At 40.2% G+C, this 13,907-nt stretch overlaps 1 protein-coding gene across 1 annotated transcript in view; it reads right to left on the bottom strand.

The window, feature by feature from the left end:
• MGAT4A (mannosyl (alpha-1,3-)-glycoprotein beta-1,4-N-acetylglucosaminyltransferase, isozyme A) overlaps nt 1–13,907 on the bottom strand; it is a 92,212-nt gene that overhangs the window by 2,379 nt on the left and 75,926 nt on the right. Inside the window, exons 9-13 of the mRNA XM_006909416.3 lie at nt 13,729–13,859; nt 11,201–11,308; nt 10,879–11,072; nt 7,959–8,037; nt 7,525–7,591 (exon numbers count right to left, since the gene is read on the bottom strand). Coding sequence (XP_006909478.1) covers nt 7,525–7,591; nt 7,959–8,037; nt 10,879–11,072; nt 11,201–11,308; nt 13,729–13,859 — 579 coding nt within the window. The remainder of the gene's footprint in view (nt 1–7,524; nt 7,592–7,958; nt 8,038–10,878; nt 11,073–11,200; nt 11,309–13,728; nt 13,860–13,907) is intronic.

Genomic DNA, 13,907 nt, shown 5'->3' with positions numbered 1-13,907 from the left:
TCAGGATACTCATTTCCTATTTCTAACAAAAATTCACAGAATTGATGGCAAAGTCCATGGGGTGAATGAAGTTCACCACAGACACCACTGGTTCAATAAAACAATGGTACATGACAGACTCAAATATTTTAAGCACGTGCTGATGAATAATAAAACAAACACTATAGGCTTTGAAAACCTTACATTTTCACAAGCTTTGTAAATTGACCCTCTTCTCCTTCAGATATATTTTTACCACCATTCTTTGTAACACATCTTAGCAGATTCCACTTCAGGTCATACTGAATTTGTTTTCTCGACTTGTTTGAAAATATTCTCGTCAGCAGCTGTTCCACAGACTACTCAGAGACCAAGTCTCCAGTCACTTCAAATTGGCACTGGCAGCAAAGAAAAGCTGGGCAGTACTGGCAACATGTGTCGCGTTATCAAGAGCCAAAGAAAACCACTAGAACAACTTGCTTTGCTTCCTGATTACTGACTGATGTTCCCAAAGTCCTCAACCCTTTGAGCAATTGTTATTGCTGAAGGCCTAACAGTTCTAAATAAGTTTATTTTGTCTAAAGACATATTTTTGGCCACTGTAATTAACAACGAATTAACTCACCACTGGGAAATGGTTTCACTTGTTTGGCTAACACACGAGCCACTTCGAAACTTACTTTGGTTGTATCCTCATTTGAAAATTTTATTTTTGTGAAGAAATTATGCTGTGATGAAATGTTCCATTTAAAATTTTTCTGACCATTGCTTTCCTGTGAGTTGACTGTAGTATGGTGATGCATTATTTAGCACAGCTACTGCATCACTGCATAATAACCCCTAAGACCTGCCACCTCACTGTAAAATAATCCACATTCTACAGTGTTAAAAAGCCTTCAAAGTCCACTTTTCTTGTTTTGTCATGATGGGTAAACATTGATAATTTTTAAAAAATATCACAGTATAGTGATGTGTGTGGAACTCAAAACTCTCAAATTGTAAATGCGTCACTGCTATTTGTAGTGCACTAAGCAGCAACACGAAGCAACGAGAGCACCACCTCGATCCCTGCTGCACTCATCTCTGCCGCTGCAGCGTGTCAGCGCACGGACATTACATAAACAGGTGAGCATGGCTGTGCTCCAATACAACTTTATTTACGGACACTGAAATTTAAATTGTATAACTTTTACATATCAAATATATTTTATTTTTTCAACTGTTTAAAAATAAAAATAACCTAAAAAATTTTTTAGACATTCTCAGCTCATGGTCCATTCAAACCAGGCAGCGGGGCAGATCTGAGCCATGGGCTACAGTTTGCTGGCCCGTGTGCTGTTAAATTTATGAAGTCTATTCAAGAGTCTTACAATATATTAACTAGGCTCCTACTAAGAGACAAATTGAAATCACACCGGAGAATGTTTATATTCATTTTGTATCAAAAATATTAAACTTATGAATGGCCAAAGTAATGTTATTTAAAAAATTACTAAGAAATGTATTTTATCAAAGTATTTCCACACTGGGACTGGCCTGGGGTAGGGAGTACAAAAAAAATATATTGATTATTGAGTTAGGCAGGGATTCAGGGCTGAAACATTTAACTAATGAGATATAACAACCGACAACCTAGATAGATGTCTGTTACTAGGAGACTGGCTGAATAAATTATGATATGCTAATACAAGAGAAAACTAGGCAGCCAATTAAAGAATGAAGAAAAGAATGAAGCTGAAAATAATATAGTTGAAGACTTACTGCCATCCTAAGTATATACTGCAGAGAAACCCATATGTGTATAAAGTGTTCAAATCAGCATTGTTTATATCAATAAAATGATGGAAACAAACTTCATGCCAAACAAGAGATAGACAGTGATATGTATTCATCCGTGGAAATCTATACAGCAGTGAAAATGAATGAGCCATAGATACATGCATCCACATGTATAAACTCACAATGGTGAGAGAAAAAAATTGTAGACTACAGAATGGAGTAATAATTTATATCTGATTTAGAAACAACCAAATTAACTGCCCTGTTTAGAGACATATTATACATATGTAGGAAAGTTTAGAGAAAATGGTAACCACGACATTTTGGATGGCAGTTACCCTTGGGTGGAAAGAGAAAAGGAGATACTGGGGGAAGAACAATCGATTTGGTAAACCTTAAGCTGGATAAACAATATGTTTACAATATGAATATCATCATATTTGTATCTTTTTGTAAATACTCTGAAGTATTTACAATTTTTAAAAATGTTCCTCTTCCACATGTACATATGTACTTTGTTCCATGAAAAATCAAGATGCAGAGAGAACAGGGTTGTAGAATATGTTGTTTGTATATGACAACTATGTTTTTAAAAAAAATACTCATATTTCTGAGTAGAATACTTCTCGAAGTATTCATTATAGGAACTGCTGGGAAGCACTGGATAGGAGGGGAAAGAAGAGGGAATGAGACTTAAGTTTACCCTTTTAAATTTGTATTTGGTACCATGTCCACGAATTATCCTTCCAAACAACAAATTTAACTTCTGTTCTTAACCCAATGTTCTAGTAGGTAAGCGTTAAAAGATAGAAGGGAAAAATGAAGAAGGAAATTACTGAAGTGACAAGAATCCTAAAATCCTAGTATTAGGAGGGTGGGTTCCAAGGTCATGCCCTTTGCAGACTTCCTCCTGCCACACGGGACAGTGGTCCGATCCTTCCAGTTTTCCGTGAAAGGCTCTTCTGCCTTCTTATAACTTGAACCTACTAGTAAGTCCACTATTTCTTTCACAAGACTGTCCTTGGCTGTCATACCATAGCCAGCTAACCTACCCACTTCAACTATCAGGTCCCTACTGACTATAGCTGACTGTCCACAATTTCTGATGTGCCTTCAGGCAGAAGCTGCTGCAGTTAGATCTGACCAAATCCAAGCCCCTGTGTGGGCCAGTCTTTGTGGTTTGTTCCCACCCAAGAGGGCACTTATTAGCTACCTCTCCGCAGGGTTCTGTCAGACTTCTGGACGGGCTCCAGTTTAGTGAGTGGAGCTACCAATCTCCCCTTACTACTTGCCACTATAGTCCTGATTTGTTCCACCGAGCCCTTAGGTGTGGATGTCCCTAAGCTCTGTACTAAGTCTGTCTCCCTTTAGCAGTGCTGCAGGGCTCTGTCCTGATGGCCGGCCAGACGGCGCTGGAGAACACCTGCTCCCCTGCTCAGGGTCCCTGCAGGACAGCAGCCCACCTTCCTTGGGGTGGCATCTACTTTCTGAGCTGAACACTGGCCCTTTGCTGTCCTGGCTGGGCTCCTGGTGAGCGGGCTTTGAGCGGGCCCAGGGTGTCAAGGCCAATCTGCTCTGCCTTGTGAGCAGAAGTGATGTGGAAGGAGCCTCAGGTCTGGAAGGAGCGGGGAGAACAGGTGTCAGCTCCTGTCCTTCCCGGGGGGCCACCACCACCCTGGAGTCGAGAGCAGGGCTACTGTCGCATGCACCTGGGTGGGGTGTCCTTACTGAAATTCAGATTTTCATGAGTGACTATTTCTCTGCTTACTATATTTCTTTAAAATAATTTTCACTAGTTTTGTTTCCCTAGGGAGAAAGTCCCCAATGTGCCATTCCACTCAAGCACACTTCTTAAGGGAGAAATTTTATATTTAGTTGAAAAAAATCAGTTGCTCTGTTTCTTTTGTCGCACAAGGTCCCGCCTGGGTTTAATGATCCGTCAGTTCTCTTCTGGTCCTAAATATGCAGGAGCTGATGTCTGAGATGGTCATTTTCTTCAAATCACTGCAGACACTTAATATAGATGTCTCTATTCCCTATGCTACTTTCATAATCTAGAACACAACAGTCTCAGATTAAATGATAAAAGGTGACAGGTTAATACATGTATACTCAGCTTATTTTATGTACATTTCTAGAAGTGGGTTCAAATATAACCCAAGTATGAAAATAAACTCATCTATCCACCAAATTACATAGAAATTAGTCAGAGTTCACATCCAAGCCTTGGAGCAAAAACTGAATGATACCAAATGTAAAAAACTGCTCTAGAGAGAGTAATAAGAATGCATCCGTCCTGTATACCTAGAATATTACTTTTCCAATATTCTCTTTTACCTACCACTAAGAAAGGCAATAATTTATTTTAAGTAAAAGGAAATAACAGTAATTCACTGAGTAGATGTCAAGTGACAGGCTCTCTTCCTCAACTGCAGGAGGCACGAGACAAGTCCCCTCCCTTCCTAGTGAGCCCACACAACAGAGCTGGGAAGCGACGAACAAGCAGCAGAGATGCACACAGTGTGCTGGGAAGAGCAGAGAAGAGGGGCTACTAAACTGTTAATAAAGGATGAGAGAGCATCCATTAGGAGAAATATCCATTGATCATGTCAGGAGGAAAAGACAGCCAGAAACACAGCTGCACATAAGAGCATGGGGCGCTAGAGGGATGACAGTCGTGGGACTGGAGAAACGAAGACTAAGAGGACAGGGACATGATGGGACAGTGGGTGGAACTATGGAGTCTGACAGTGAGAAGTTGGTATGTTTCACCTGGGCAAACAGAATCACAATACATCACAGAAAGTACCTGCAGGCCCAGTGGAAAGCCAGCAGAGAATGAAGGCAGATGCAAGTCCCCCTCTGGCTAGGACAGGGAGGCAGAGGGCGACCAATCAGATACAGATGGACACGTTTACGCTAATGCACAATAAGCGGGGTGTTCGGGGTGTCTCCCAAGGTTAGGTTCAGAAACCATATGAATGGGGACAGCAAAAACCATGGTGACTAAAAGAACAAATAGCGCAGTTCCTAACAAGCTGTGGACCCCTGCCAGAACCAGCTCCAGCTAAAATATGCAACCTATAAATCCCCAAGCCCCTGCCAGAGTCGCCCCGGCCACCAGCCAAAATGAACTACCTATGAATGCAAGCAGGCGCCAAAGCCCCTCTAGTTTTTCCTTTCCTTGAGCTTCAGCTCACAGGCCTGGGAAAAGATATCCAGACAAGCGAGCCTGCAGTGAATCAACTACATCCTGGGTGCCCTGCTCCAGACAACACCAAAGAAAACTCAAGCTTCTTGCCAGTCTACACAGCTGTTTAAAAGCACCAGCTGCCTTGCTCTTTATAACCCGATAAAAGCCCACACCCCTTACACTTTGGAGCCAGCGTTACTCTTAATGTTCGGCCCCTTTCCTTGCTCAGAAACTGAATTAAACCTTTTATTTTACTCCCTAACTGAATTCTTTCACACCCTGTGGTACTGGCACTGTAACATTTTGGTGGCCCGTATGGGGACATCCCTTGCTCTGGACCCTGCTGGGTCTGCGGGACAATCTCCTCATCACGTCATCAGCAACAGGTAGTCGGTAAGGTCCCCTGAATCTCGGGACTAACCAGTCTCGAAATCGAAAGTGGAGTTTCTTTCTTGCCTCTCGGGAAAATCCTGTCCATCTTCCTCTGTGTTGGTCTAATTTTCCAATTTGAGGACACCTGAATCTTGGATTTTAGATCTCCCTAGGTTGTTCAATAGAGGGATGCTGAACTCTGGCTGTTTGGCATGACTCTGTCCCTGAGAAGTCCTCCTCTTTCCTTTCTTCTAGTTTTTATCATGGGCAATTCTCAGTCACCCCAGCCAAGGACTCCCCATTGGGATGTCTTTTTAAATACCTGAAGGCTCTGGTGCTTACTGACCTTAAACCTAAATGTTTGCTCTTTCACACTGCAATGTAAGCTTGGTGACCAGGAGGTCTGGCTCAAGGATGGCTCTTTCAATAACATTATTCTCCAGCTTGACCTCTATTGCCGCTGCCCTGGCAAATGGTCTGAGATTCCCTATGTTCAGACTTACTTTCTCCTTTTTCAGGATTCTAAACTCTAAGCCTCTTGTCGCATTCCTCTTCTCACCCCTTCTTCTGTCACTCCCTCCCCTCCTGCCAACAATGAAGACCCTCCACTCTCTGCTCCCCCCGCCCACCGATCTCCCACCATGCCGTTTCCCCACACCTGCCAGCGCCCCCTCCTTCCCTTCCACCTACTTCTCCTTCCCCTCCATGCCTCCTTCCCTTGGCCACACTCAGTCCCGCCATACTTTCCAGGAAGCCCTTAACCCAGCTCGCCAACTCCCCTCGCTGGAGGCTGCTGGGCTGGAGGGACTTATCCGGTACGTGCCCCCTTTTCAATGTCTGATTCGTTTCAGATCCAAATTAAACAAGGTAATTTTTCAGCGAATGTTTCAGTGAACACCTCACTCTCTCCCACAGGTTCTCATGGAGAGACAACACAATATTTTCTCTACCTGCACTAACACGGAAGAACATAAGCAAATCCAGGTTAAGGCCAGAGAGTACAGAGATGACCCTAACCGGCGGCGGCCAGCTGCTTAGGTCACTGGTGCTATAGCTGCCCCTGGGCAGGACTCCAGCTGGGACCACCAGGCTGGGTCCCCTGACTGCTGAAGGAGGGACCGTGTCATCCTGTCTTCTCGAAGGTCTGAGACAGCCTACTATGAAGCCTGTCAATTACGACAACATTAAGGAGCTCTCAGGCCCGGTGATTCTGCACAGCTAGGCCCGCGAGAGAGGGAACCTGCTCTTGTAGAGCACCGAGCGCCTCGGCAAGACGAATCACCTGCTGTGTGAGTTCTAAGGAGAACTGTCTGATGGTAAAAATGGAATTAAGGAGTCCAGCTGTGCCTGTGCCTGTGCCTGTGCCCACCCCCCAGCTAGGATGCCAAGAACAACTAAAATGATACAGGGACCTCTTTTTATTCATGGAGAATGGCCTAACATAGGTAAGGGGATGGAGTCAATGAGAAGGGTGAGCTTGGGAACAACATGGGCTAAAGTGCACGTTCCTGTCCAGTTGGCGGGCAGACGTAAGTAGGCACTGGTACCACAAAGAAATAAGGGTGGTTTGTGGAATTTAAACAAGTATCAATAGAAATATTAAAATGAGGTTTGCCAAGTCTGAAGGAGGAGTGTCTCATACCTCACAGTACTGAACATACCACGCTACTGAAGTACCAGCAAGGGGAGGGATTTACGCAACCGCAGGAGGAACTGTGGATGACTTACAGGCCCAACTAAATGAAGGACTAGAGGGATTCCAGCCGACATCATGGTGTGACAGAGTCTGGAATTTTCTGTGTGCACCACAGGTGCTCAGGGGTGGCAGCTAAGTCAGTGGGCATCTAGGTACAGTTCTAAAGCTCAGGTGGGGCAGGGGCGAAAGGCACGGATTCTGGCCCATGAATGTCGCTGAGCCCGAGAGGAGCTGAGGCCGTACAGCAGGAACCCGCAGAGGGCGGCGGAAGGCCGACTGACTATCAATGAGCATCTACAATGACATCGCAGACAGAGAATGAAAGGGACTAGAAAGTGAACCTCTGATCTGAAAGCCTGGTTGGGTCAAGGTAATATAAGCATATACTAAAACGTAATAACAAGTAAAACCTGGAGTACGCTGGCAACTGTGAACATCTGAAAAGCATTAGGGCGAATCCCGAAGAAAAAGGGACCTTTTTTTATGAGTTTAAAGTTGGTATTACCTATTCTGAAATAACCATCTTCTAATCGTTTGTCTTTGGTTTCTTTGCTTAGTTCCAAACCTTCACTCTAAAATAGAACAAAAACATGAATTTCATAAATAATTACTTCTATTCAAAACAAAGCTAAGTTACTACTATGCCTTAATATAAAAATGGCGTTTGTGGCAGATATTTATGAAAAAAGAAAATGTTATCTCAGTCTTGAACCTTAACAGGCTTATCAATATGACTGTTCATATATCTACCTTGTCTGAATCTGTATATAATCTTTAGAAATTTAAATTAGAAATTTTAAATTTCAAATAATTTTAAATTTAAATCAATATAACAGAATACTATTTTCTATTAAAAATATACACAATCACCTCATGCACAAGAACATGAGTCTACTAGTATTAATCTTGAGGAAAATTAAGGAGAAAAAATAGTCATACCTTAAAAGGCAAAACTTCCACAGTTGTGTTTAGCAGAATATCTCCTGGATGTTCTTGGTTGCCACTATGGAACAAATAACTGGAAATAAAACCATGGAAATACAAGTCAGACTAGACTGTAAAGATTCAAGAAGGAAGCCTTACCTCAGAGGAAGCTTTCTACACATGCTGACAACCTAGAATTTGTAGCAGGTGTATGTCATGCTCTGAACAGTTGTGGGCAACTAAAAAACTGAAAGATGTAACCTTTGCGCGATATGTTAATTCCTTCTGTCAGAAAAGGCATGTCTACTGCTTAACATAATAATGAACTAAAAAGATTAAAAATATAAGGACAGTTTTATGCTGCTGTTTACACTACTTTAGATATATAAACCTCCTGACAGGAATAACGAGACGGCGTTACAATACCACTGTGTCTTGTATCAGAAAATTTCCACCAGGGCAGCCACGAGTCATGGAAAATTCAAAGACTAGTTTTATCCAATATGAGAAAGTATCAGTAGAGTAAAAACAAATTAACCAATTCCAAATATCTGAATAATTCCATTTGTCAATGTTAACAAATATTTGACTATTGACTGATTACACGATACCCTGGGATGAATCTAAAATAGTCCCTGGTTATGAGTATAATGTGCTGATACCCTGAACTGGCATGTGTGGGGGAGGGTGGAAACTAGATAGGGCATACAAAGCATATCTATATCTAAACCTAAAACTTAAGTTTAGTTACGTTACATTGTTAAATGTTTATGTTTAGGAGTCAGAAAGACCTGCATCCAAGTCCTGGTCTCTCATTTACTAGAATTTGCACCTTTAGCAAGTTGCATTTTCACCTTTAGGCAAGTTTAGCTTTCTCAGCTTGAGTTTCCTCTATACAATGCAGATATTCCTGGCCTTACAGGACTGTACCAAGGTGTCTATGAGAACTGACAGAATACCTTGCATAGCAAAAATACTCAGCAAGTAACAGTTATAGTATGGTTCTGAGAGTTACAGTATTGTGCTGGTGGGCAGAAACCACCTGTGATGAGGACCTGCTTTCCCAATGTCGCATGGGTCAGGAGGCACTAACGAGAAGGTCCTTCTAAGCTACACCAAAAATTACTTTCAGCACTTTCACCAAGACACTTCTTTTTAGGACGCCCTTGCCTTGAAACGCTGCTTCACGTAACCATGGGCCATTCAACATCTCATCTATAGATGCAAAAACAGGGGTGGCGGAGCCACCTTTAAGAAGAGAGCCCATGGATATAATCTGTTTTATATGGATTGATTCAGAGGTGTTCACTCTATGATGATTTATAGTGAAAAATTCAATACCACTTAAAAAGTTTAACATTAAAAGTAAATGATGGTAGAGCCTTGCAGTAGAGTGAGATACTGTACCACCACTAAAATGTTTACGAATCACTTATGACAGAGTATGATGAAAATGTCAACTACAAAATTACATGTAGACCATAATCTCAAAGTAGAGAGTGTACAGAACTACCAAGAAAAAGCTGTGCCAGTATAGTAACAGTGGTGTCCTTGGGGTTGTGATTTGTTTTCCCTAATTTCTCATGCTTTTAGATTTCTGTATAATGAACACATATCATGTTACACAGTCAGAAAATATTTTTCCTAACACTTCATTTCCGTGTTGATAGGGACAACTTCTGCCTTCCCCCTTCAGCAAATGGCTGGCTTACTGTGGAAACCAAACAGTGATTCCCTTGCTCTGTCCTAGGGTGGGTGGTTCTATCCACGAACTCTAAGAACATCCACAAACACTATGATTTTAGAACTATGCGCTCAGCAGGGGCATGTAAATATTACTTTACAGTTTATTATAAATGTATTTGTTGGTAAGAAATTTGATCTCCAATATGAGAGTTTTTAGGTAGGTTCTTCAATAGAATTATCTTCATTTGCTAAAAATAAACTAATAAACATGGGTTGAGGTTATTCAAGTTTAATAGGTGAAAATAATAACTCTGTGGTAAACAATATCTCAAAATGCAGATTATCGCTATATAGTATAAAAGTGAACATTAAATAACAAAACAAATATCACACATACTTTGTACTCATATAAGTACAAAATATTACTCAAAAGTATTTTTGTTTTTCCAGTGATGTTCCCATCACTGGAAATATTTTTATACTTAAATTCCTCTTTAGAATCGGTTTAGAGCAACAAAAGAAAATTAGTAACATTACATTATAGCTATGCATTGTTTCTGACCACCTTCAATAGAATCTGGCAGATTCTAAAGCCAAATGGCCTTCACATGAGGACACAAATACAATAAGCCACAGGCCAGAGAATTAAATTCTCTTCTAAGGATCACATGTAATAAGCCACAGGCAGTCTGGGGAACACAGCCAAAACTGAGCAAAGGCTGAAGGAATCATGACTGCTAAATAAAAAACAGTGAGAAAGAATCCTAAACCTTGTAAAATGAACATGAATGTTGAAAAACATAAAAGGGTTGTGAATTCCCCCATGTTGTACTAAAAGTCTGCAAAACCATTGTCTAGAAATAGTCAGAGCCTATTAAATTTATCATTTCAACCAAACTGCTGCGCAGTCGACTGGCTATCATTCAAATCTTAGGGGATATTTATTCTAGGACAGGGATGTGAAAACAAATTTGAGATTTTGAGGGAGAGTTCTACATAAAAGTATTAAAAACTATATTAAATATATGTTCAGAAATACTAACGTAATTTATCGAACATGATAAATACTGATATTATATCTGGAAACAACACACCTATTTTATTACTGAGTTGTAGGAAATGTATTTTATAACCCAATATTTGGGACCCACTGTTTCCTGACATCTGTTTTACACACAAAAATTCCAGCATAATTCACATGAATAAGAGGCCTGAATTGTAAGATTGAATGTATTCAATAATCACCTACCTTTCTACATTGACTGGCTTATCAAATTTAAATAGGATGTAGTCTCCAGCTATCGGGGTTAGAGCCCAGAAGAAGTCCTCCCCTACATATGTTTTCTCCAGTGTGTGTCCTTGGTAGACCTTCAGAGAAGTAGATACCTCTGCAGGTGGGTTTACATGGATTTTAAGAAGTAATGGTTTCATGTAATCTTTATCCTAGGGAGAGAAACAAGTATACTATTAAAACAACACATAGCTTATTTATACTTAAAGAAGAAGGGCAATGATGATGCATTAAATAACAAATTGTACGTGTATGAGAAAAATCAAATTAAATCACCAACCGTGAGTTTCTGAATTTTTCCTGCTAACGAAGAATGCAGACCAACATGCTGGAAGAGGGAAGGTCTGAAGCGAATTCGCAGATTTGCTTTCTGTCTATCACAATGTTTCTAAATATGAGGGGAAAAAAATCATGTTAGTGTTACATAAAGTGAAATCATGCCCTCATCTGAAAAATGAGAAGTCCTTTAAGGAAATATTGAAAAGGAAATCCAACTTCATCTCGTACTTCCATGTCAAGATTTTTTTAGGGTTCTCTTTGAGGCATTAACAGAATTGCTCCCTACTTGATAAATAGACATGATGCAGAAATTAAAAATAAGCACATCTAAGGGAAGAGTTAGGATTTAACTTCAACCGTCTTTCGAGATGTCAATATAGATTTGACTTTTAATATTAAAATGCACAGACTATAAACCAGAGGTTTGGTTCAAATAGACAAAATATACAAAGATAATATAAAGAAGAATTTGCAAATAATAAAAGGCACATTTTGTTGCATGAAAGCAATCTGAAAATGTGAGACAATAACTTGACTACAAGCAAGTAGATGTTACTAAAAGTTCCATAGATAAATCCATCCCAGCACAGTTAGGGGGCACTTCTGTTTCTACTCAAAGTCCTTCAGGGCCCAGACTTCAGATCACAACCTGCCCTCACACTTGGCCACAGAGTGTGAAACCTATGATGCCAGCAGGCTCTCGATGGGCATTAGTTCGCTTCTTCAAGAAAGCCATGGCTGGCTGCTTGTCCTTTGATAAACTCTTTTCATTCTCAATGAATTTTTATATTTTAGGCCAAGAACATATTGAAAAAGACACATTTATAAGACATTTCCACTTTGAAAGACCTCCAATAATTTACTATGTGTTAAAAGGCCTGATTTTTCTTAAGAGGTTTTACTTCATTAGCATTATTGCTAACACTAGAACAGAGGTGGAGTAGTATATTTTATTCACACAAATTCAACTACTCAAGTGGAAGGAGGGGAAGGGAAAGGAAGGGAGGGAGAGTAAAGGAGAAGAGCAAAGGGAGCAGAGAAGAAAAGAAAACTGGGACTTGAGACAAAGCCCATCCTCAGCAGCAATGGACACATGTGGGCCTGAGGGCCGGGGGACAACCTTTGGAGAATGTGGGGGTGCTCTGAAGAGAACCAGACCCGTCGGAGATGGCTCTGGGTGCCAGCAGGTATGTGGTGACAGCTTCCTCTACTTCCTAGTGAAAGCAACTAGAGATTTATAGGCCATGGAAAACTGTGGCCTTAGGAAGAGTGAAAGACAGAACTGTCCAAAGAGTCATGTACTAATATTTAGGGGTGATTTAAAGGGTTTTTGTGGTTTTAATTTTTACTGTCAGTTTTTCACCTCACGGGCTCATTTTTAGAACCTAACCATATATTAAACTGCATAGGACCAATTCAGTGCAAGTGTACTTCAGGAGTATAAAGAGGACATTATCTTTCTTGTGTCCTACAATAAAAATTCCTATAAATCACAAAGAAAATACAGGTAAGGGCTTATATCACTAAAATGAGTTGTTCGAACCAATTTATATGTTCTATTGTTGAAAAGTAGATAATTCTATTTCACTGTATTCCATGATTTTCTCTAAGAAATTGGTTTTTAAAAAAATGAAGGCAACAATAGCTTATAGACCCAGAAGATAGTGTTCTAAAAACTAACTGGCAGGTAGGATGACAAAACTATTCTAGGGAATACAAGGTCATGAAGTCAAATTAAGTTGTTTATTTGTTAAAATAAATGTTAAGTCAACCCTAGAATGACATATGCTTATATTTCCTTGTTGTTACATGTCAAAATTGACTTAATTTTTAAGAATGTGTACATTCTTATTTCATGTATGCTTATACCGAATAAATGTTTTTTCAAGAGGTACAATTCTACTTGGACAAGGAAAACATACCTAATTCATTTTTGTATTAAGATTACTATGGAAATAACTTGATATTTGAATAATCAAAGCAAAAATCATCATTCACTTACTTACCTCCCTGCCAAAGGTCAGCATATTAGTATCAATACTGGTTTCTTCCAAGTAATGCACTGAAAGGTACTTCTTTGACTTGCCATTGTTTTAGAATAAAATATTACTGTTCTATTTTATTGCTTATTTCCAAATGTGTTAGGGACTGATACTGACCGTAAAGTATTTTAAAACAGAAGAGCTGACAAAGAATAGGAAGAAAACTGAAACTCTCCCCAACACTGGACAGATGTGACCAGCCCCTGTGGCTGACAGTAATGGGACAGCAGGGCTAAGATACAGCAGGCACTACCAGCAGTACGGAGAAAGGTGGGCTTCATTGATTTATAAGATTTTCCCACTGCTATTTAATACAAGTTCCTCCGATATGAAAACTTTTTATTGGCTCAAGAAAGAAGGCAAGCACTTCAGTCAGTGAGTGGAAACACCTATTTTACTGTTCATTTACAAAATTTGGCTCCCTAAAAGTCAGTTTCACGAAATACTGAAAAGAGGCTTCTTCCATGCTCTTAAGAAATTAACTTACTGCATCTTTTTCAGGGTTGCAGACTTTCACCCAGAGAATATGGTCCAAGAGCCAGTCAATAGGCTTATCCTTATAGAACATAAATATGAATTCCACAATCAGAGTGAGGTCTGGCGCTTGAAACATTTTACCTGAAAAGATATTCTCAGTCAATAGCTGTAACAAAGAAACAGGCATGA

This window comes from Pteropus alecto, unplaced genomic scaffold (assembly GCF_000325575.1).
Source record: "Pteropus alecto unplaced genomic scaffold, ASM32557v1 scaffold223, whole genome shotgun sequence".
Classification (NCBI taxonomy): Eukaryota; Metazoa; Chordata; class Mammalia; order Chiroptera; family Pteropodidae; genus Pteropus; species Pteropus alecto.
Note: the sequence above shows the minus strand (reverse complement) of the source record. Positions and strands in the feature narration are given on the sequence as shown.